Here is an 18,732-nt window from a genome sequence, read left to right on the forward strand (position 1 = left end):
AGAAGTAGAGTGGCTGGATCACACTGAGGCTGTGGCTGGGCTCTGAGAGGGCTGCTTTTTGCAAAGCGGAGCTGTCCAGCTATTTTCTTCCCAGCCCAGGTTTGCATACACATCACTTGCCACAGCCCAGCTGGGCAGGGGCATTGCTGACCCCTGGCTAAGGCTTTGAGCAGGCCTACAGCACAGCCCAGCAGGCACACCTGCCACCAGTGTCATGTACCCAGCCATCATGGCGAACCTCTGCGTTCTTCCCCACCCTGAGACCCTGGTGGGGGGACCTCTTTGAGGCAGGCTGATGCTGTTGGGCTTTGAGTTCCTCTGACGTTGAATCAGAACCTGTGGCCCTAGGGGGTGACATGCGACCTCCTCCAGTGTGAGATGACCATGAAGTAGAGAGCGCAGAGAGCATGACGGAGAACAGCAGGCTCTCCTGAGGCCGGGCGTGTCCGACAGAGGAGGCAGCCTTCCCAGGGTTGAGGCGGTGTGCGGGGGTCCAAGGAGGGGACAGGAGAGGAGGAAATTCCACATGAAACAAACAGGTGGGGGTGGAAGTGGCGCTGCCACCTCAGGAAGGTCAAACTCAGAGTTGCCAAGTGACTCAGCTATCCCACCCAGGTATCTTCCTAAGAACACAGCATGAAGCACACAGCGACCCACAGCCAGCAGCACCGCTCATGCCATCTGGGAAGCATCCCAGGGGCCCATCACTTTGCAAATGGGTAGAGGAAATGTGGTCCATCCGTACGACAGAATATTATTGGGTCATAAAGGGGCATGAAGCCCTGACACAGGCTGTGAGGCAGATGCATGTTGAAAACATCGTGCTCAGTGAAAGCAGCAGACACTGTCCAGGCGTGGTGGTTCACGCCTGTAATCCCAGCACTTTGGGAGGCTGAGGCGGGCGGATCACGAGGTTGGGTGTTCAAGACCAGCCTGACCAACACGGTGAAACCCCATCTCTACTAAAAATGCAAAAATTAGCTGGACATGGTGTCGGGAGCCTGTAATCCCAGCTACTCAGGAGGCTGAGGCTGGAGAATCACTTGAACCCACGAGGCGGAGGTTACTGTGAGCTGAGATTGCGCCATTGGACTCCAGCCTGAGGGACAGAGGAAGACTCCATCTCAAAAACAAATAAGCAACAACAACAAAAGCAGACACTAAAAGCCACAATCACATGAGCCCATTTTCATGAAGTGTCCAGAACAGGCAAATCCGTCGCGACAGACAGTGGAATAGAGGTGACCAGGGGCTGGGGAGCAAATTAGTGACTGCTGATGGAGATGGGCTGTGTGTGTGTGTGTGTGAGAGAGAGAGAGATGGTCTTACTCTGTTGCCCAGGCTGAAGTGCTGTGATGTGATCATGGCTTACTGCAGGCTCGACCTCCTGGGCTCAGATGATCCTCCAGCCTCAGCCTCCCGAGCAGCTGGGACTACTGGTGTGCACCACCACGCCCAGCTAATTTTTTGTATTTTTCTTAGAGACAGGGTTTTGCCATGTTGCCCAGGCTGTGACGGGTTTCTTTTGGGGTGATGGTTGTACATCCTGAGTGCACTGGAATCCTGGAACTGTGCACTTAACAGTGAGTAGGTGGGCTCTGGAGCTCTGAATTATGTCTCAGTGACCCAGGCCAAGCATGACAGGAAGGGAGAGGACCCTGCACAGGGGCTCACCATTGAGGGAGGAGCCACAATCCAGAGACCGGCAGAATAACCTGGAAGGTGTAGGGCGCAGCTGAGCCTCACACAGCAGGCAGCTGGAATGCTGCCCCACGTCCTGGGACCACATGGATTTTGCCCAGCAGTCCGCAGAAGCAGGAGCCTGCTCAGGACTGGGTGTGAGGGTCCACACTCGGGGATTCTCAGCTAAGAGGTGACTGTGGAAATTGCCTCCACCCTGCAAGCCCTCCACCACAACCCAGCGCACCCGGGCTGTTGCTGAAGTTCAAAAAGAGCATAGATTCAAGTGTACATGTGCACCAATGTGTTCGAGTTGTTGAAGAAATAAATATGCAAAAGTAAAGAAATATTAGAGAAGATAAGTAAACCCACTGAGACAGCAAGACAAACCTCTTGTGAGACAAGTCACAGGAAAAGAGCCGACATCCATAAAAGCAAAAAGTGAAGTGAAAGAGGAAAAATACGTTTGGTTAGCAGACTATATGTCCACGAACAGCTGTGTTCCAAAACACCTGGAGAGCTGTCACCAAAGCAACAGATTTCTGAAAAAATGCCAGCATGGATGGGAAGGAGGTGGGTGGGTCCAGTGGACCCATAACTGCTAAAGTGGTGGAAGTGGTTGCTCTGGGCACCTGCTGGTGTCACCCAGGCTGTGCGTCAGCAGGGGGGTCACTGCCCCTCACAGCGCTCAGGAGAATGGAGAGGCTGTGTCAGCTGCCAGTGTAGGTGGCACAGCCCAGCGGCTCAGATAACATCACGGGGTGTCAGGTTGGTCTTGCTTTGAAGCAAGCCTGTCTGTGAGAGTCACTCCCTGGAGGGCTGAGGAGCAAGACCTGGTGTGGAAAAATATTTGCTTGGAGTTCAGCACCTCCTCACTGTCAAAACTTGCCAAAAGCCAGGAGTGCAGAGGAAACCAATGGGCAGGCGGCAGGCAGCAGGCAGCGTCTGCAGCCTCTGCAGCCGTCTTGTCAGGAAAGCGCCTGGGCTAGGACAGGTGAAGAAAAAGGCAAAGAAACACAGGTCATCAGAACGTGCTGCTCCTGCAGGGGCTGGGCGCTCAGCTCCGCACAGGTCTTGGAATGAAAGCGGCGTCAGGAGGTCTGCAGCTCCTTTGACAGCAACAGTGACCAGGAAGGACCAGCCTGTGCCTGTGCAGCTTCCCCTGGGCATGGCTCCTGCACCCCTCACCAGCCGTGTCTCCCCACACCGTGCTGTGGCCTCACCACGTGAGTGGTGTGGGCCTGGCCCGGCCCGGAAGTTTCTGCCGTCAGAATCTCCTCCAGCTCCACCTGCTGTTGCGCTTTGCACCAGCCCCTTCTCCTTTCCAGCTACCCAGGCGGGTCCCTCAGCCACAGCCAGGAAGGAGGACCCTAGCCGTGGCCCGGGAACGCTGGGGTGGGTGGAGCCCACAGTGTGTCAGCCATCCTCCAGGGCGAGGCAAGCCTGACCTCATGGCCCATTGCTTTGTTTGTTTTCACCCCAGATCGTAGTATTTTCTAGCTGTGCAGCAGGCATTTGGCAGTAGGGGTCACCATGGCTGAGGCTGGAGAGGAGACTCCCGGGCCAATACTCACCATGGGCAGGGAGCCCCCTCATGACATGGCTGTCCCCCAGAGTGAGGCTCACATGCTATGCTGCTGCTGGACTTGTGGTGGGCCTGGGGGTCCCAGGGCCAGCGTCCTCCTGCCCATGTTCCGTTCTCCTGCTTTCTGGAGCAGCAGGACAGTGGCAAACTCACAGCCCCCCAAGTCCCAACCTTCCATGGCAGGCCCAGCTCCAGCCTCGGTCTGGGAATCTGTCTCCTCCTCCCTGTCCGCCCAGGTTCCCAGCCCAACTTCTGCATGGGTGCAGTTGGCAGCTGTGTGGGTCCTGCCTCTGGTGGGCCTGCCAGGGGAGCCTGAGAATTGGACCCAGTAGGCATGCTGTGAGGGCATGGGGCCACTGGCTCTGTTGGCTGCCTGCCCAGCTCCACACCAGCCTCTGGGCCACGTGTGTCCTCGGCACTTCCTCTACCTCCCAGGGCACAGCCACTTTGCAAGAGGAATCCAGGTCATGGCTCCAGTTCCTTGGCTTCTGGGCTGTCCGTGGCCACGGGGGATCCGGGTCCTGCCTCAGGCTGGCACCAGCAGTACAGAGCTCTGCGTCTCATGGGGCCTCCCTCATGGCCCCACCCCCTTGGGTTGGCATAGGTGTGCCCATGGCTGTCCCCCACGCGTGGCCTGACCGCCATGTCCTGCTCATCTACAGGTGCCTGAGATCGTGAGCGTGCTGCGCTCCAAGCTTCAGGAGGCCCAGGGAGAGCACGTCCTGCCAGCTGCCCAGCACAGCATGTACCTCCTGGCCACCCAGCACTGTGCGGCCGTGGTGTCCAGCCTCCTGGGCAGCCCCCTGCCCTTGGACAGGTACCTAGTCCAGACTCCAGGCTTAGGGGTTCCTCTGGAATGCTGCTCCCCAAGCCCTCCACCCACCTCTGCACCCTGGCTTTCTGCACCTCGGCTCTGTAGCCCAGCTTTCTGCATGAGTTCCCATGGCTCTAGGCCACGTGGGACAGAAAGTGCCATGGAGACAGGCCCCAGTCTCTCAGGTACCCATGGGGACCGCTCCTCTAGGCGTCTCGGGATCCTCACTGGCCCCGGTGGGCCTTGCACAGCACCGCCACAGGGAAGCCGCTGTTTCCGCCCTCCTCTAAGGCCCCAGGCTCCAGCAGACACTGGAGGCTGCCCCTCGCCCTGCGTCTTGGTTCCAGCTGCCCCAAGCCTTGTCCTCTGCAGGGCGTCCACTACTGCCTGTGAGCAGACCCCCAGAAAATGCCTGATCTGATCCCCTCAGGAGCCCAAGGACAAGCCTGTCTGTGCCATACATCACTATGTCTTCCCAAACACACCTCCCAGCTGCCAGCAAAGGGCAGGGTGTGTCTACCACCCCCCAGCCCACTGGGGTCCCCCGTCCTCGCTGAGGCCTCCAGAGCATGGGTCTGCTGGCCCTTTCTGTCTTTGCCATCTTAGTCGTGGACAGAGGCTGGCCCAGGGGTACCTGGCTGCCTGTGACCGCCTGGAGACTCCGCTGGGCAAGGCAGAGTGACCCTTCCCCTGGCAGGTGGGGGCACGAGGCTACTGTGGGGACGCAGGTTTCCTTGCACCTGGCCCTTCAGCCTGTCAGCTTTGCTTTTTTTCATGTGCTCTGAGGCCCTCCCATTAAGTGCATCCAAGCTGCAATGTCCGCTTCCTCCTGGCAGGGGGGACCCGCAGGCACTTCTGCTCAGAGGTACACTTGTCTGGTGGCCCTGCTCTTTCCTGGTACTGTTGACCTTTCTGTGTGTTTAAACCTTTTGTATGGTAAATAGCTGCATTTTGTTACTGATAGAGTGAGTTTAAATCCACTATCAAATCTTTTGCCTCTTTGTTACGCATTTTGTTTTTTAAAAATCTTCTTTCTTGTCCTTTTTCAGATTCACAGTGTCCCTCTTACCTCACTTTCTCCACTCAGTTTGCAATCCTGCAGTCTGTTCCTTTTCTTTTAGCATTTGCCCTAAAGGTGGCTGCATGTGTCCTTACTGAAGTCCGGCATGGGCCCCGAACGTAGGCTGAGGTCTGGGTCTGGCTGGGCTGCTGGGCGCCCGAGTCATCATGACCGTTGCTCTTGGGCACAGTCAGCATTGACTTGTCTTTCCTCCAAGGTTACCGCCTGGCTCATCAGTCAGTTTTAATTTTCCGTGGAGGCGTGGCTCACACAAAGGGCAAGCACGGAGCCACTGGGCCCTGCGGGACTTTCCAGGTCGAGGCAAAGGTGATGTCTGGTCCCCAGCAGGCCCCTGTGTGCCCCTCAGTCCCCTAGAGGGTCAGGGCCACCTGACCGCCGCCACTAGAGGTTTTGGCAATTGTGCTGTGTGCTGGGTCGTCCCGGCCTCTGCTTAGCACGGCGGTGCTGTTGCTCATCCTTTCTCCTTGCCGGGCAGTGTTGGGTGCCGTGTGGGCCGCACCGTGTATCTGTTTCTAGGTGATGGACATTCAGGTTGTTTTTGGTTTGGGGCTGCTAGGGATGGCGATGCTTTGAATGTTCCGGGGAGTGTCTGTTGGTGGGCAGGGCATGCATTTCTCTTTCAGGTGTGCGTACAAGAGTGGAATTGAGGCCGGGTACTGTGGCTCACACCTGTAATCCCAGCAATGTGGGAGGCTGAGGCAGGAGGATCACCTGAGGTCAGGAGTTTGCTACCAGCCTGGCCAACATGGTGAAACCCTGTCTCTCCTAAAAATATAAAAATTGGCCGGGCATGGCCAGGTGCAGTGGCTCACGCCTGTAATCCCAGCACTTTGGGAGGCCCAGGTGGGCGGATCACAAGGTCAGGAGATCAAACCATCCTGGCCAACATGGTGAAACCCCGTCTCTACTAAAAATACAAAAAATTAGCCGGGCAAGGTAGTGTGTGCCTGTAATCCCAGCTACTCCAGAGGCTGAGGCAGGAGAATGGTGTGAACCCAGGAGGCGGAGCTTGCAGTGAGCTGAGATTGCGCCACTGCACTCCAGTCTGGGCGACAGAGCGAGACTCCGTCTCAAAAAAAAAAAATTGGCCAGGCGCAGTGGCTCACGCCTGTAATCCCAACACTTTGAGAGGCGGACCACCAGAGGTTGGGAGTTTGCGACCAGCCTGACCAACATGGTGAAACTCCGTCTCTACTAAAAATAAATTAGCTGGCCGGGCTGTGGCTCTCAAGCCTGTAATCCCAGCACTTTGGGAGGCCGAGACGGATCACGCAGGTCAGGAGATCGAGACCATCCTGGCTAACACGTGAAACCCCTCGCTCTACTAAAAATACAAAACTAGCCGGGCGCTGCATGGGGCCTGTAGTCCCAACTACTCGAGGCTGAGGCAGAGAATGGCGCGGAACCCGGGAGGCGGAGCCAGAAGAGCTGAGATCCGCCACTGCACTCCAGCCTGGGCGGCAGAGTGAGACTCCGCCTCCCAAAAAAAAAAAATTAGCTGATGGTCCCTGCCTGTAATCACAGCTACTCGGGAGGCTGAGGCAGAAGAATCGCTTGAACCCAGGAGGCGGAGGTTGCAGTGAACCATGATTGGGCCATTGCACTCCAGCCTGGGCAGCAGGCTGTCTGTAGTCCCAGCTACTTGGGAGGCCAAGGCAGGAGAATTGCTTGAACCCGGGAGGTGAAGGTTTCAGTGAGCTGAAATTGCGCCATTGCACTCCAGCCTGGGTGACAGAGCAAGACTCTGTCTCAAAAAAAAAGAAGTGGAGTTACTGTGGCCGTCTCTACCCTACCACCCCCTGAGCTAAGGATGTGTTCTGCATCCATAAATGGTCAGAAAAAGACCAAAAGAATATTTCATGACACATGAAAATGATAGGAAATTCTGATTCCAGTGTCCATGAGTTAAAGCTTCTGGAAGCAGCCGCCTCATCCACTTCCACGCTGTCTGTGGCTGCTCTCGCACTACAGCGGCAAGCTTGATGAGCTGCCACCTGGCCACCTGGCCACCTGGCCCCCAATGCCTGAGCCACTGTCCTGGTCAGAAGCTTGCCAGCCCTGCCCTGGGCACAGGTTGGCTTGACTGTCATATATAGCCTCATGGGGGCCCACCGCGGCTGAGTCTGTGGCCTCCTGGCGCCTCAGCGATGGCCACCACGTCCTTGCTGGCGCATGCCGTGTGCCTGCCCTCCTGTGCGTTTGTCCACGTTCCTGCCAGGTCATTTGCTCCCCACGCTCATGCCCAGCCCTCTGCTGCTTGCCTTCTGCCTGAAGGACGTCTCCTGGAATTCCCTTCACGAGGATCAGGGACACACTGCCTGCCTTTGTTTACTTGAGAATGTCTTTATTTGGCCATTCCTTGTGACTGTTCTTTCTGTGGCTCAGTGTCCTAGTTCAGTGCGTTTGCTCAGGTGTGTGACAGCGCATCACTGTTTCTGGCTTCTGTCCTTACTCTTGGGAGCCAGGTGAAGTCTCCGAGCATTGCATCTGTCGAGGAGGCCACTTCCTGCTTGTGGCTCATCTGCAGTTTGCAGGTGGGGGTTGCTTTTCATTTGTTCTGCCAGGCGGCTTCAAGGCTCCCTGTCTGTAGGTCAGTATATTTCATCCGTTCTGAAAAACCCAGCCTCCTCCTTGTCAGCCATTCTGTTTCCTCTGCCTCGGGGACATCCATCAAATGTATGTTAGCCCTCATTCCATCTTCTGCGTCTCTTCTTCTGTCCTCTGCCTTCCCATGTTATTCTTTCGCTGTAATAATTTATCTGAAATGTTTTTACTTTCCTATTCACTGAGTAATTTCCTTATTTTCCTATTTACTGTTTCTCTCTTCTACTGTATCTAGACTGGCACCAAATATGTCCACTGAGTACATTAGTGTTTCATTTCTAAAAGGGCTGTTTGGTTTTCTTTTAAATTTGCTGTATCTGTTTAGAATTTCCAGTTCCCATCATATTTAAAGTTTGTTGTTTATTTCTGCAAACGCCGAGCATAGCTGCCTCACCATGTGTCTGCAGCGGCGTCCGGGTGTTCTTGGCAGCACTGCCGGGTCTCCTTGGGAGCTGTGCTCTTTGACCTTGTGCCATTCTGAGGCCTGGGCCAGATGCTGCTTCCTCCAGGGAAGATTTGTTCTCCCTCCCAGCAGCTCCCCAGGGACCTCCCACACCACTGCCCTGGGCCCTCTGTGTACAGGCCCAGACTTTTCTCTGTGTCCTTTGTTGCCAGCTGTTTACAGACCCCTGGAGTCAGAGGAAGGGGTGAGCTCAGGTCTGAGGCCAAGAGGCCATTTCCCAGCTGGCTGTAGCTGAGCCTGGTGGCCATGTCTGAGCGTCGTGGAGCCAGGGTCCACGGCACCCAGGCGGCGGTGGGCAGGGATGCCCAGCCCCGGTGCCGGCAGCACTGTGACCAGCCATGGCCTCAAGGTGACTCTCTTCCTGCCCTGCTTCAGCCACACCTCCATGCTGTGGCGGGCGCTGGCGGTGGAGCCTCGCCTGGCTGCTCAGGTCCTGGGACTACTGCTGGAGAAGATGAGTAGGGACGTCCCATTCAAGGAGAGCCGGGCCTTCCTGCTGGGCCGCACCCCAGACCGTGTGGCCACGCTGCTGCCTCTCTCGGTGAGTCGGGCTCTCGGAGCCACGCTGACACTCTGTCCCTGCCCCGCTTGCCTGGGTGCCCAGGGGGAGGCCTCTCAATGAGGTGGCCTGGACGCCACCCCACGGGCACCTGGCGGCAGCACCAGGCCGGGAGCTCTGAGCTCAGGCTCGTAAAGGCCTCACAGGTGTGGGCCCCCAGGGGAGACCACTTCATGTTTTATCCTGCAGAAAAAAAATAAACCCAGCTTGGCAATGTTTTAAGCAGTAAAGCAGCTGTGAGAATTCCCTCCTCCTCCCTTCTGAGGAGCTGAGAACAGATGGCCTGAGGTCTGTCCTGTGAAGGCTGGCTGCCCTTCTGTCCCTGTGTCCTGCCTCTACCTCTGAGGGCCAAGCCATGCAGTGGTGTGCCTCACCCTTCCTGTGTTGCAGCTCCCTGGGGCTCCGCCCATGGGATGCATGGGAGCACACAGGGTGCAGGCTCAGATCTCGTGTGGCCTGGAGGGAGGCATGGCCCTGTGGTGACATCTCCCCCAGGCTACCTGTGCACTATTCGAGGTCCTGTCCACGCCTGCAGCGGGGCCCGCGGTGCTAGAGCTCTACCCCCAGCTGTTCGTGGCACTTCTGCTGCGTGTCAGCTGCACCGTGGGTGTCCAGCTGCCCCGGAACCTGCAGGCCCAGGAAAGGAGGGGTGCCAGTCCAGCCCTAGTCACCAGGAACCTGGAACCCTGCAGGTATCTGGGTCCCCACTTCCCACTCCCAGTACTAACTTGCAAGCACAGGCATGTGTGTGCACGCATGTGCATGGTGGGGGCGGGTGGCAGATCTGAACCATGGGGAGCGTGGGAGTGATTCTGCTCCCAGAGAACTGGCGCCTCACCCAGGTGCAGGGCTGAGCCGTCAGTGGTGACATCCATGGCCACTCTTTTCACACTGGCTGTGAAGGCCTCCCTCCTCGCCTTTGCGGGCGGTCTGCGCAGCAGTGCTGAACACAGGCAGGTGATGGGGGCTTTGCGTGGCAGCTCAGGCAGGATCAGGGTGGTGCCATCTCTTGGGAGTGGAGTTGTGGGGAGTCTTTGGGGTATAGGCTGGGGCCAACCATGGCAGGACCAGCTTTGTCCCTGAAACTGCCCCAGCAGAGGGGCCTCTGGCATGTGCTCACAGCCCCACGCATGAGAGCTGCCAAGGTGCCCGACATGACAGCATTTCAGGTCCTACACACCTGCCTGGGGCCATAGCACAGAGGAAGCTGACACCCTAGGCAGGCGTGGCTGTGTGGCCTGACCCCAGGACCACCAGCCCATGTGAATGCTGGGCCGCCATGCCCTGCCTGCCCAGGAGGGCTCTGGTTCCGTCCCACCCAGGTGCCCAGGTTTGGGTGTGCACCTTGGCCAGGACACACCAGGGGGACAGCCTCACTTCACCCCCCTCCCCCTGCCCCAGCACCACAGGCTGCTCCACCACAGGCCAGCTCGTAAACCCCAGTGGGGCCAGCTGCCAGGGCTGCTCTGCCCCTAGCAAACTGAGTGGAAAATGTCAATGGGATGGGGCAGTCACCAGCCCCTGGGCCTGGCCTGCTGCGAGTCAGTGCCTCTGCAGGCCCCACGCCCACCCCCAGGTACCCCTCCACGGGACAACTGCAGAGCCTGGCCTACAGGCTGTCCTCCAGTGGGTCAGACCCTTGTGGGTGCCACATTCTTAAATGTCCTGGGCACACAAGCAAGGGAGGCACCCTCATCTAAATCACTAACACATTTCTGAGCCAAACACATGCTTCCCGTTAGATTTGTCAAAGTTGGTTGTGAATTGCTGCGCCTGCGCCATTTGCAGCCTGGAGTGCAGCCCCTGGTCCAGATGGCGCCTTGCAAGCCTCAAGGCCTGGAGCAGGGTGTGGAGCTGGAGGCAGAGCTGCACTCAAGCTGGGCCCTGGCTCAGACCATGAGGCCCAGCTGAACTGTGGCCCTGTGGGTCCTCCGTCCGACTGCGGCTGGTCCGGCCTGTACGTGTCAAGGGCATCTCCCAGGAACCGTAGTGACTGGCGTGGCTCTCCTCTGCCCGTGGTCAGTGCTGGCTCTCCCAGGAACCGTAGTGACTGGCGTGGCTCTCCTCTGCCTGTGGTCAGTGCTGGCTCTCCTGTTCCCAGGGCTAGAAGCCCCCTTGGCACCCAGGCTGCCTGGACTCAAAGATCAGGGCCTAACACTGGGACCGTGGGACTCCTGTCTCACCCAGAGCTGCCTGCTAGCATGTCCTACCTTGGGGAGGGAACCCCTGAGAGAGAAGCCTGGGGACACTCATCAGGGGCTGTGTGATGGGCTGGCCCTGCTGTTGGTCAGCACCAGACCACCCAGGCACACCCATGGGGACAGTGGTAGACTGGGAGCAGGCCCCCAGCACCTCCTTCCTGGGCTTCCAAGACCCCCATGGCTCTCAGCTCCTACAGCCCCTGTCCAGCTCTCAGGCTGCCTCAGTCCTGCCGGCATCACCGGCCCTGTGTGCCCAACTGCCCAGAAGCCTCATGGAACCCATCACCAGATCTCTAACAAGCTTGTCCCATGCTCCTGTGCCCACCACACCCTCCTCCTAGATCCCCCCTGCATGAGGGCCTCTCACACCATCCAGGCGAGCAGGGCCTGGCCCCCAGTTTGGAGTGGCCACTTGCTCCCTGCTAGGCCCACCCCAGCACACCAGGGGGCTTTTGGGACACCTGGCAGGAGGTGACCAGGGCAGTGGCACTGTCACCACAACCAGCGGTCACCACATGGCCCATGCTGCTCAGGGGTTGTCTGCTTTTGGGCCAGGTGCTCCTGAGGACAAAGCCTTGTGGGGGCAGAGGTCCAAAGGCAGTGAGGGTCTAAGTGTGAGGTGCAGTGGGCACCGGAAAGCACGTGGCAGGGGGCTGTGAAATTGCAAGGGAGGGTCCTGCTGGGTGGGGACGCTGGTGCTGGGCATCCTCTGCCCCAGACTTTGCCTGTTGGGTTGCACACTATGCCCCACCCACTGGCAGCCAGGAGTAGGGCAGCCTCAGCAGGGAAGGGCTCATCTGAGCCGATGGTCGATGCCAGGCTCAAGCTGGACCCAGCATTAGCTTCAACATCAGACTCTCCCTGCCAGTTTCTGGCCTGAGTCCTAGGCCTGCCTCCCACTGCCAGGGAGACCAGAGGGCAAGGTGCTTGCCTGGTGGGGCTCTGGGGAGTCAGGAGAGGCGGAGAGTTGGCCAGGTTGACCCCACGGCACCTGCTCTTCAGCACCCCTGCAGCCCCTCCAGCTCTTGGCACCATCCTCCTGCTCACTTGCCAGCCAGCCTCCCTCAGCCAACACTGGGAGTGGATCGGGGTCTGTCCGCCTCCCAGAGGGCTATGGAGTCTCCTGGGGTACAGGTGTGAGAGCCCAAAGTTCCAGGCAGGAACAGGCCCAGGGACGGGGTGCCTGTGGTGTGGGTGCCCAGCAGCATCTGGGTGTCCAGAAAGGCGGGCAGGTGTGGCCAGAGGGCTTTGCCTGTGCCCAGCTCTCAGGCTGGTGGCCGGGTGGCCACAGGCTGACCTTGCTACTAGCTCACCTCCAAGCCAACATCTGCATCCTTGCGTTGGGTGGGGAAAATGGGGGGCCCTCCAGAGCCTGCTTCCTGGAGGGTGGCTCTAGCAGGGATAGGGCTAGGCACCAGGTGGGCAGCACACGTTGGGTGCAGACATCAGGGGCTCATTGGGAAGGGAGGTGGGCGTGTGTGCCCCACCAGCTGAGCACCCTGGCAATCCTGCAGCTCTGCAGTGGACACCCTGCGGGCCGTGCTGCTCCGCAGTGGCAGCGAGGACGTGGCACAGCGCATGGACCTAGAGGGAGGCTGGGAGCTGCTCAGGACCTCGGCGGGGCATGAGGAGGGGGCCACCAGGTTGGCCAGGTGAGCTGAGCGGGCCCAGCCCACTGTGGCTCCAGCACTAGCTGGGCTCCACAAGATCTCTGGGGCCCAGGACGCGACCAGGATCAGGTGGGAGCATGTGTGTCAGGCCAGTGGCAGCCTGAGCTCCTGCCTATTTGGTCTCTGGGCAGGGGTGGGGAGGGACCCATGCAGAGGCCTGGCGAGGCAAGTTGGGAGGCATCTCTGAGACCGAGAACTCCCAGAACCTGGTAGCTGGTGGTGGAGTGGACCAGGGCTGTGCAGGGTGGAAGGTGCCTGGGTAGGGTGCAGCACATCAACAGCCCCTGCACCCTCAGCGGCCCCCTTTCCCAGGGCCATGGCTGAGCACGCAGGGCCCCGGCTCCCCCTGGTGCTGAAGACACTGGCTCGCACACACAGCAGTGCATATGAGAGCCAGAGGGTGACCACCACCGCCTTCCTGGCCGAGGTAGGCCGTTCCAGGGAGGGTTGCTGGGCACCAGGGTGGGGCTCCTGCTCAGGACAGGCCTGGGATGCCCTTTTCTTACCCCTAAAAGGCCCCCTCGACCACAGCCTGCAAGGAGGGGACGTGGATGCTAGCCACCTCCTCCCCCATGCCAGAACTCAGTCCCGCCCAGGGACACCCCCTGTGTCTGGTGAGAGGAAGACCCAGGCTGCCTGCAGTCTGTATCCCCAAGTCCTGCTGGGTCCATCTGTAGCTGGACAGGGCTGGTCCCTGGGGCCCCAGGTGCCCTTGGCAATGTCGTCTTGGCCCTTGTGGCCAAAGATGCCAACATCTTGCCCAAGGCCGTGCAGGAGAGCAGGGTGAGCGACAGAGCAGGCCCCAGCCGCACAACAGGGAGGGTTGCCACTGATCTGAGACCCAGGGAGTAGGTCCACCACCTCTGTCTGCCACACCGGCGTGTTCTGGGCCTGGGCTGGTGGGTTGGGCCCTGGGATCAGCGGGGAGGGGGAAGCCACAGAACCTCTGCCTGCAGCTGCTGAACAGCAACGTGGCCAACGACCTGATGCTCTTGGACTCGCTGCTGGAGAGCCTGGCGGCTCGCCAGAAGGACACGTGCGCCAGTGTGCGAAGGCTGGTGCTCCGTGGCCTGGCCAACCTGGCCTCCGGCTGCCCTGACAAGGTGGGGTGGCCACCAGTCCCTCTGGGGCCCAGGCAGCATGGGTGGGGGGCTGTGCATGGAGGTCACCCTGTCTTGTGGGGTGGCAGACGATGACTCTGGGGCCCAGGCTGAGTGTAGGGTGTCCTCAGGTGCGAGCCCACGGCCCCCAGCTCCTCACAGCCATGATTGGCGGGCTGGACGACGGGGACAACCCTCACAGCCCGGTGGCCCTGGAGGCCATGCTGGGCCTTGCAAGGCTGGTGCACCTGGTGGAGGCCTGGGACCTGCGCTCGGGGCTGCTGCACGTGGCCATCCGCATCCGGCCTTTCTTCGACAGTGTAGGCAGGGAGGGGAGGGGTAGGGAGGGGAGGGGACCCCGGCCCTTCCTGCCTCTTGCTCTGAGCTTTAGCCCCAGCCCCACCCTTCTCCCTGTCTCTCCCACCGCGGCCAGGTGACCGTGGAGAGCACGGACCTGCAGGGGTGCTGCTTTGCTGGGCCTGGCAGTCCCCACCCATCAAGCCCCCACCCGTCAGGGGGTTTCCTGGCCTGTGTCAGGCAAGGACACCCACAGCCTGTGAGGAGCCATATGCTGCATGTCCTTCCCAGGAGAAGATGGAGTTCCGGACAGCATCCATCCGCCTCTTTGGGCACCTTAACCAAGTCTGCCATGGAGACTGTGAGGACGTCTTCCTGGACCAGGTGGTGGGCGGGCTGGCGCCCCTGCTGCTGCACCTGCAGGACCCTCAGGCCGCCGTGGCCAGCGTGAGTAGCCAGGGGGTGGGTGGAATGGGGTGAGTGGCCTCAACTGGACTCGGCCTCAGTGCCGCATCCCTTAGGCCTGCAGGTTTGCCCTGCGCATGTGTGGCCCCAACCTGGCGTGTGAAGACCTCTCAGCCGCTTTCCAGAAACACCTGCAGGAGGGACGGGCCCTGCACTTCGGGGAGTTCCTCAACACCACCTGCAAGCACCTGGTGAGGGGTGGGGTCAGGTGGGGCGGGGCCAGGTATGGGGCGGGGCCAGGCAGCGCTGACCAGGTCTCTCCCCAGATGCACCATTTCCCAGACCTCCTGGGCCGCCTGCTGACCACCTGCCTGTTCTACTTCAAGAGCAGCTGGGAGGACGTCCGAGCTGCTGCACCACTGTTCACTGGTGAGCAGCACCCCCTGCCCCGCCCCTAGGCCGCCCAGCAGCCCTGCCTGATGCCCCCACTTCACAGGGTTCCTGGTGCTGCACGTGGAGCCCAGGCAGCAGCCGCAGGTGGACCTGGATCAGCTCATTTCGGGTGAGCACCCCCTCCACGGGGCCCCTCCGCTGGGCCCTGCTGACCCTGTAGGCACCCGCAGGGACTAAGTGATTTTCCTGGATTTCAGGATTTTTTCCCTGTCACTGGTGACCTCATCGTCTCTAGTAATTCACGGAAACTTCTTAACTGTTCCAAAAGAGCTTAAAAAACACTAAAAAAGGAAAAACTATCTTTCCGTTGGCTCCTGAGCCTCCCAGCAGAGGCTGTCAGGAGAGCGTGGCCCACGCGCAGGCTTGGGCATGCCGAGGTCACAGCCCCCCAGGCAGCCCCTCCCTCTGCCCCCAGCGCTCCAGATCCTGCTGAAGGACCCGGCCCCCGAGGTGCGGACCAGGGCTGCTGAGGCCCTGGGCCGCCTGGTGAAGCTCGCCTGAGGCTCCAGCCAGCACCCCCAGCAAGGAGTACGCACCCAGACCTGTGCCTGAGCTCCAAGACAGGGCCTCCCGAGGACCCCAGCCTGGGCACACAGCTGGAGGGGCCTGGCCCCAGAACAGGCCCTGCCAGGGACCAAACCGCAGCCCCTCAGTGAGGCCAGACAGGGTGTGGGAGTCTGTGTGCCCAATAAACTCATCTGCTCCCAGCGAGTGACTGACAGGATGCAGTGCCGCGGCCTCTTAGAGGATGGGCCAGAGGGTGCCCTGGGCTGGGTGTGTTATCCCTACTGTTTTTGCAAAATTGAGTGAGGAGAAGGCTCGGCGCTGTGGTGGGGGCGGCTTTGTTGGCAACCCCAATTCAAGAAGGTGGGAGCACCAGGCAGCGCAGGGTAAGGCTCTATTGACTTCAGCACAACCGCCCCGGCCTTACGTAGGCGGGACAGCTAGGTGAAGAGGCGGATGGTCCCGTCTGCCCCCGAGGAGAAGACCCATGGCTGGGTGGGGTGGAAGATGACGTCCAGCACTCCCAGGTCTCGTGTCAGTGCGTGTCCCTTCAGCACCTTGACGGGCACCAGCAGGGGGTTCTGCAGAAGATCACTGTGGGGACGAGGAGGGCTCAGGACATGGACAGACACTACTGCCCTGGGGAGGGGGCCAGGCAGGGTCAGCACTCACTTGTACACCATGCCATGGCAGACAATGACGCTGCCGTCGTCCGAGCCTGATGCGAAGAGTGGGTACCGGGGATGGAAGGCCACAGCCCGCAGAGCCTTCTTGTGGTGTCTGGGAGAAGGGAACCAGGTTGAAGGCAGGCTCAGGCTGGAGGGAGGGGCTCTGCTGGCCGCTTCCACCCTCAGCTCTCCTCACCTCAGCATCCTGTATGGCTTGGTGGAAAGATCCAGGTCAAACCACACCAGCTTGCTGTCGTAGCTCCCACAGATGACGTTGTCACCTAGGGCCAAAGGCTGTGATGCAGATGTTCCCACTCTCACCTGCAGGGTGCACCGCTCCCCTGCTCCTCACCTGCACCCCTCATCTACAGGGCGCACCACCCCCCAACCCCTCACCTGCACCCCTCATCTACAGGGCACACCGCCACCCCACTCCTCACCTGCACCCCTCACCTGCAGGGTGCACTGCCCCCCCCACCCCTCACCTGCAGGGTGCACTGCCAGGCTGGACACCCACTTGCAGTTGGGCATCAGCTTCTTGGTGAGCTCCTGGCGCAGCAGGTGGTAGAGGCGGACGCTGCGCTGGGATGCCACCAACAAGAAGGGCCGGGCAGGGTGGAAGGCCACTCTCTGCACCTGTCCGTGGCTGCGGCGGAACGGGCTCTGGCTGCGACGACGGCTCAGCTGGTGAATCAGCACCTGGGTGTGGCCTTGGGTGGCCAGCACCACGGCCAGGTAGTCCCCACGCCCGTGCCAGGTCACCTGCGTCACTGGCTGCAGGAGGGCAAGGCTGGCTGATTGGCTGAGCTAGGCCCCTCCCACTGCAGCCTCACCCGCAGCGCACCCCACACACCTTGCTGTGGCAGACCCGCAGCCGCAGGCCCACTTGGCGCTCCTCCTCTGAGGCCTCCAGCCAGCAGGCTGGCTGCAACGGGGGCTCCTCAGGCGGGACGAAGGCGCTCAACAGCTGATCTGTGCTGCCCGCCACCAGCCGGTCCCCCAGAGCTGGGTTCAGCAGCAGCACCGAGTCCTCCCTGTGAGCCAGGCCCAGACAGAGCCCCTAAGCACAGTGCCACCCCTGGCTCCCCAGCCTCCAGGGCCTCCACTTACACGGCCGCAGCCACCAGGCAGACAGCGGGGCTGGGGTTCCAGGCCACACTCTTCACCACGCCCCCAACGGGCACAGTCCTCACACAGCGGGCAGTGGCCACCTCCCAGAACCGCAGGGAACCGTCGTCAGAGCCTGGATGCAGAAGAGACAGCTCTCAGCACCTGGCCATCCCAACTGCCCCTACAGCTCAAGGATGCCCCCAGCTTGGACCCACCTGAAACCAGCCACTGACCCCCAGGAGAGACACTGAGGCACCGGACAAGGTCACTGTGGCCCCTGTAGACCTGAGGAGGAGGAGGTGGCGGTGAGGAGCCAGACTCAGAAGGTGCAACCCCAGCCCCCTAGTCTCCACTTACCAGGGCCTGGCACGTGGGGAAGGGCTGCAGGTCCCTCGGCCGAGGCAGCTTGGGGATGAGGTCCTCAGGGTCTACATTCACCTGGAGCAGGAGAGCGCCAGGTCAGCCTTGCCCCCTGTGCCACCTCCCAGTGTGCCATCCCCACACACCCTCATCTTGGCAGAATGCCAGGTCAGCCTTGCCCTCTGTGCCGTCCCCCGGTGTGCCGCCCCCACACCCCCTCATCTTGGCAGGAGAACGCCAGGTCAGCTTTGCCCCCTGTGCCGTCCCCCGGTGTGCCGCCCCCACACACCCTCATCTTTCGCTGCCGTGGGCACAGGTACAGGTCAAGGCAGCGCTCGAAGCGTTCCTGGATGAAGCGTCCGTAGGCAGGCACAGCCCGCAGGCTCGGGAACTTGCGTGGCAAAAAGCTCAGCTTCCTCTCACCCGGCTCCTGCTGTTCCCACACCAAGCGCTGTGGAGACCAAGACGGGTGGGGAGGGTCACAGGGGAGCATGGGGACAGGGCCCCAACCCCCCAGGATGCAGGCCTACCTCCTCCTCGCTGAGAAGGTATTCAGGGGGTGGGTTGTACGACTCGGCGTGGCCTGGCAGGGCCAGCTTGGGTGCAGGCACGTGCATCTTGTGGCGCCCCAGCACGGCGTTGGGGTCCTCCTGGGCCCACAGGTCATAGAAGCTGGGGGTGGGGTCTCGGGGCCGGCGAGGCTGGATCCAGCCCATCTTGATGGCGTGCACCATGCGAGAGACCTGCACAGACAGCCGGGTCAGGACAAGCAGCGTGGGGCAGGCAGCCCAGGCCAAGCCCCAGGGGCACGGGGCCCCACCTTCTCCTTCTCCACCAGGGAGGGGATGAAGCTGCGCTTGTCGGCCGGGCGGTTGGTCACTGGGTGGATCATGACGTCCCCGCTGAAGAAGTCGACAGCTGGCTGGGGGAAAAGATGTGGGCGTGTGGGCCAGAGTGGCTGAGGCCCTGCTCGTGCCTCCAGGACCCCCCCCCACAACAGGGCCACCTGCTGCCACCTACCTCATAGGGGTTGAAGCCCATGTCCCCAAACTGGCCGCTCTGCAGCCGCCGCACCAGGGCCACCTGCTCATCTGTCAGCCTCAGGTCCTGCCCTGTCATCGGGTCCTGCACAGTGCGCCTGGAGACCGCCAGTCAGACCCCGCCAGCCCTGCCCCATC

The 18,732-nt window shown here is 60.7% G+C and overlaps 2 protein-coding genes across 12 annotated transcripts in view; one reads left to right on the forward strand and one right to left on the reverse strand.

Annotated features, from left to right (window-relative positions):
- MROH1 (maestro heat like repeat family member 1) overlaps window positions 1–17,847 on the forward strand; it is a 121,645-nt gene extending 103,798 nt beyond the window's left edge. For 3 of the 10 annotated variants that reach the window (XM_031669868.1, XM_031669869.1, XM_031669870.1), the window contains 12 exons: window positions 3,928–4,082; window positions 8,603–8,768; window positions 9,282–9,478; window positions 12,502–12,639; window positions 12,970–13,084; window positions 13,614–13,760; window positions 13,889–14,077; window positions 14,346–14,501; window positions 14,576–14,710; window positions 14,786–14,888; window positions 14,956–15,021; window positions 15,328–15,620. In XM_031669868.1, the coding sequence (XP_031525728.1) occupies window positions 3,928–4,082; window positions 8,603–8,768; window positions 9,282–9,478; window positions 12,502–12,639; window positions 12,970–13,084; window positions 13,614–13,760; window positions 13,889–14,077; window positions 14,346–14,501; window positions 14,576–14,710; window positions 14,786–14,888; window positions 14,956–15,021; window positions 15,328–15,413 (1,653 nt within the window). In that variant the 3' untranslated portion in view covers window positions 15,414–15,620. Of the gene's footprint in view, window positions 1–3,927; window positions 4,083–8,602; window positions 8,769–9,281; window positions 9,479–10,528; window positions 12,640–12,953; window positions 13,099–13,613; window positions 13,761–13,888; window positions 14,078–14,345; window positions 14,502–14,575; window positions 14,711–14,785; window positions 15,022–15,327; window positions 15,629–17,381 lie in introns of those variants that run through there. The other 7 variants (XM_031669872.1, XM_031669871.1, XR_004185985.1 and 4 more) reach the window with 7 other exon arrangements.
- BOP1 (BOP1 ribosomal biogenesis factor) overlaps window positions 15,741–18,732 on the reverse strand; it is a 30,072-nt gene continuing 27,080 nt past the window's right edge. Inside the window, exons 5-16 of one of the 2 annotated variants that reach the window (XM_003903263.3) lie at window positions 18,575–18,692; window positions 18,375–18,476; window positions 18,085–18,297; window positions 17,844–18,005; window positions 17,552–17,632; window positions 17,410–17,479; window positions 17,195–17,327; window positions 16,938–17,118; window positions 16,570–16,858; window positions 16,281–16,365; window positions 16,089–16,196; window positions 15,741–16,010 (exon numbers count right to left, since the gene is read on the reverse strand). In XM_003903263.3, coding sequence (XP_003903312.2) covers window positions 15,857–16,010; window positions 16,089–16,196; window positions 16,281–16,365; window positions 16,570–16,858; window positions 16,938–17,118; window positions 17,195–17,327; window positions 17,410–17,479; window positions 17,552–17,632; window positions 17,844–18,005; window positions 18,085–18,297; window positions 18,375–18,476; window positions 18,575–18,692 — 1,696 coding nt within the window. In that variant the 3' untranslated portion in view covers window positions 15,741–15,856. Of the gene's footprint in view, window positions 16,011–16,088; window positions 16,197–16,280; window positions 16,366–16,537; window positions 16,859–16,937; window positions 17,119–17,194; window positions 17,328–17,409; window positions 17,480–17,551; window positions 17,633–17,843; window positions 18,006–18,084; window positions 18,298–18,374; window positions 18,477–18,574; window positions 18,693–18,732 lie in introns of both variants that reach the window. The other variant, XR_004185987.1, reaches the window with a different exon arrangement.

This window comes from Papio anubis, chromosome 8 (assembly GCF_008728515.1).
Source record: "Papio anubis isolate 15944 chromosome 8, Panubis1.0, whole genome shotgun sequence".
In the NCBI taxonomy this organism is placed as follows: domain Eukaryota; kingdom Metazoa; phylum Chordata; class Mammalia; order Primates; family Cercopithecidae; genus Papio; species Papio anubis.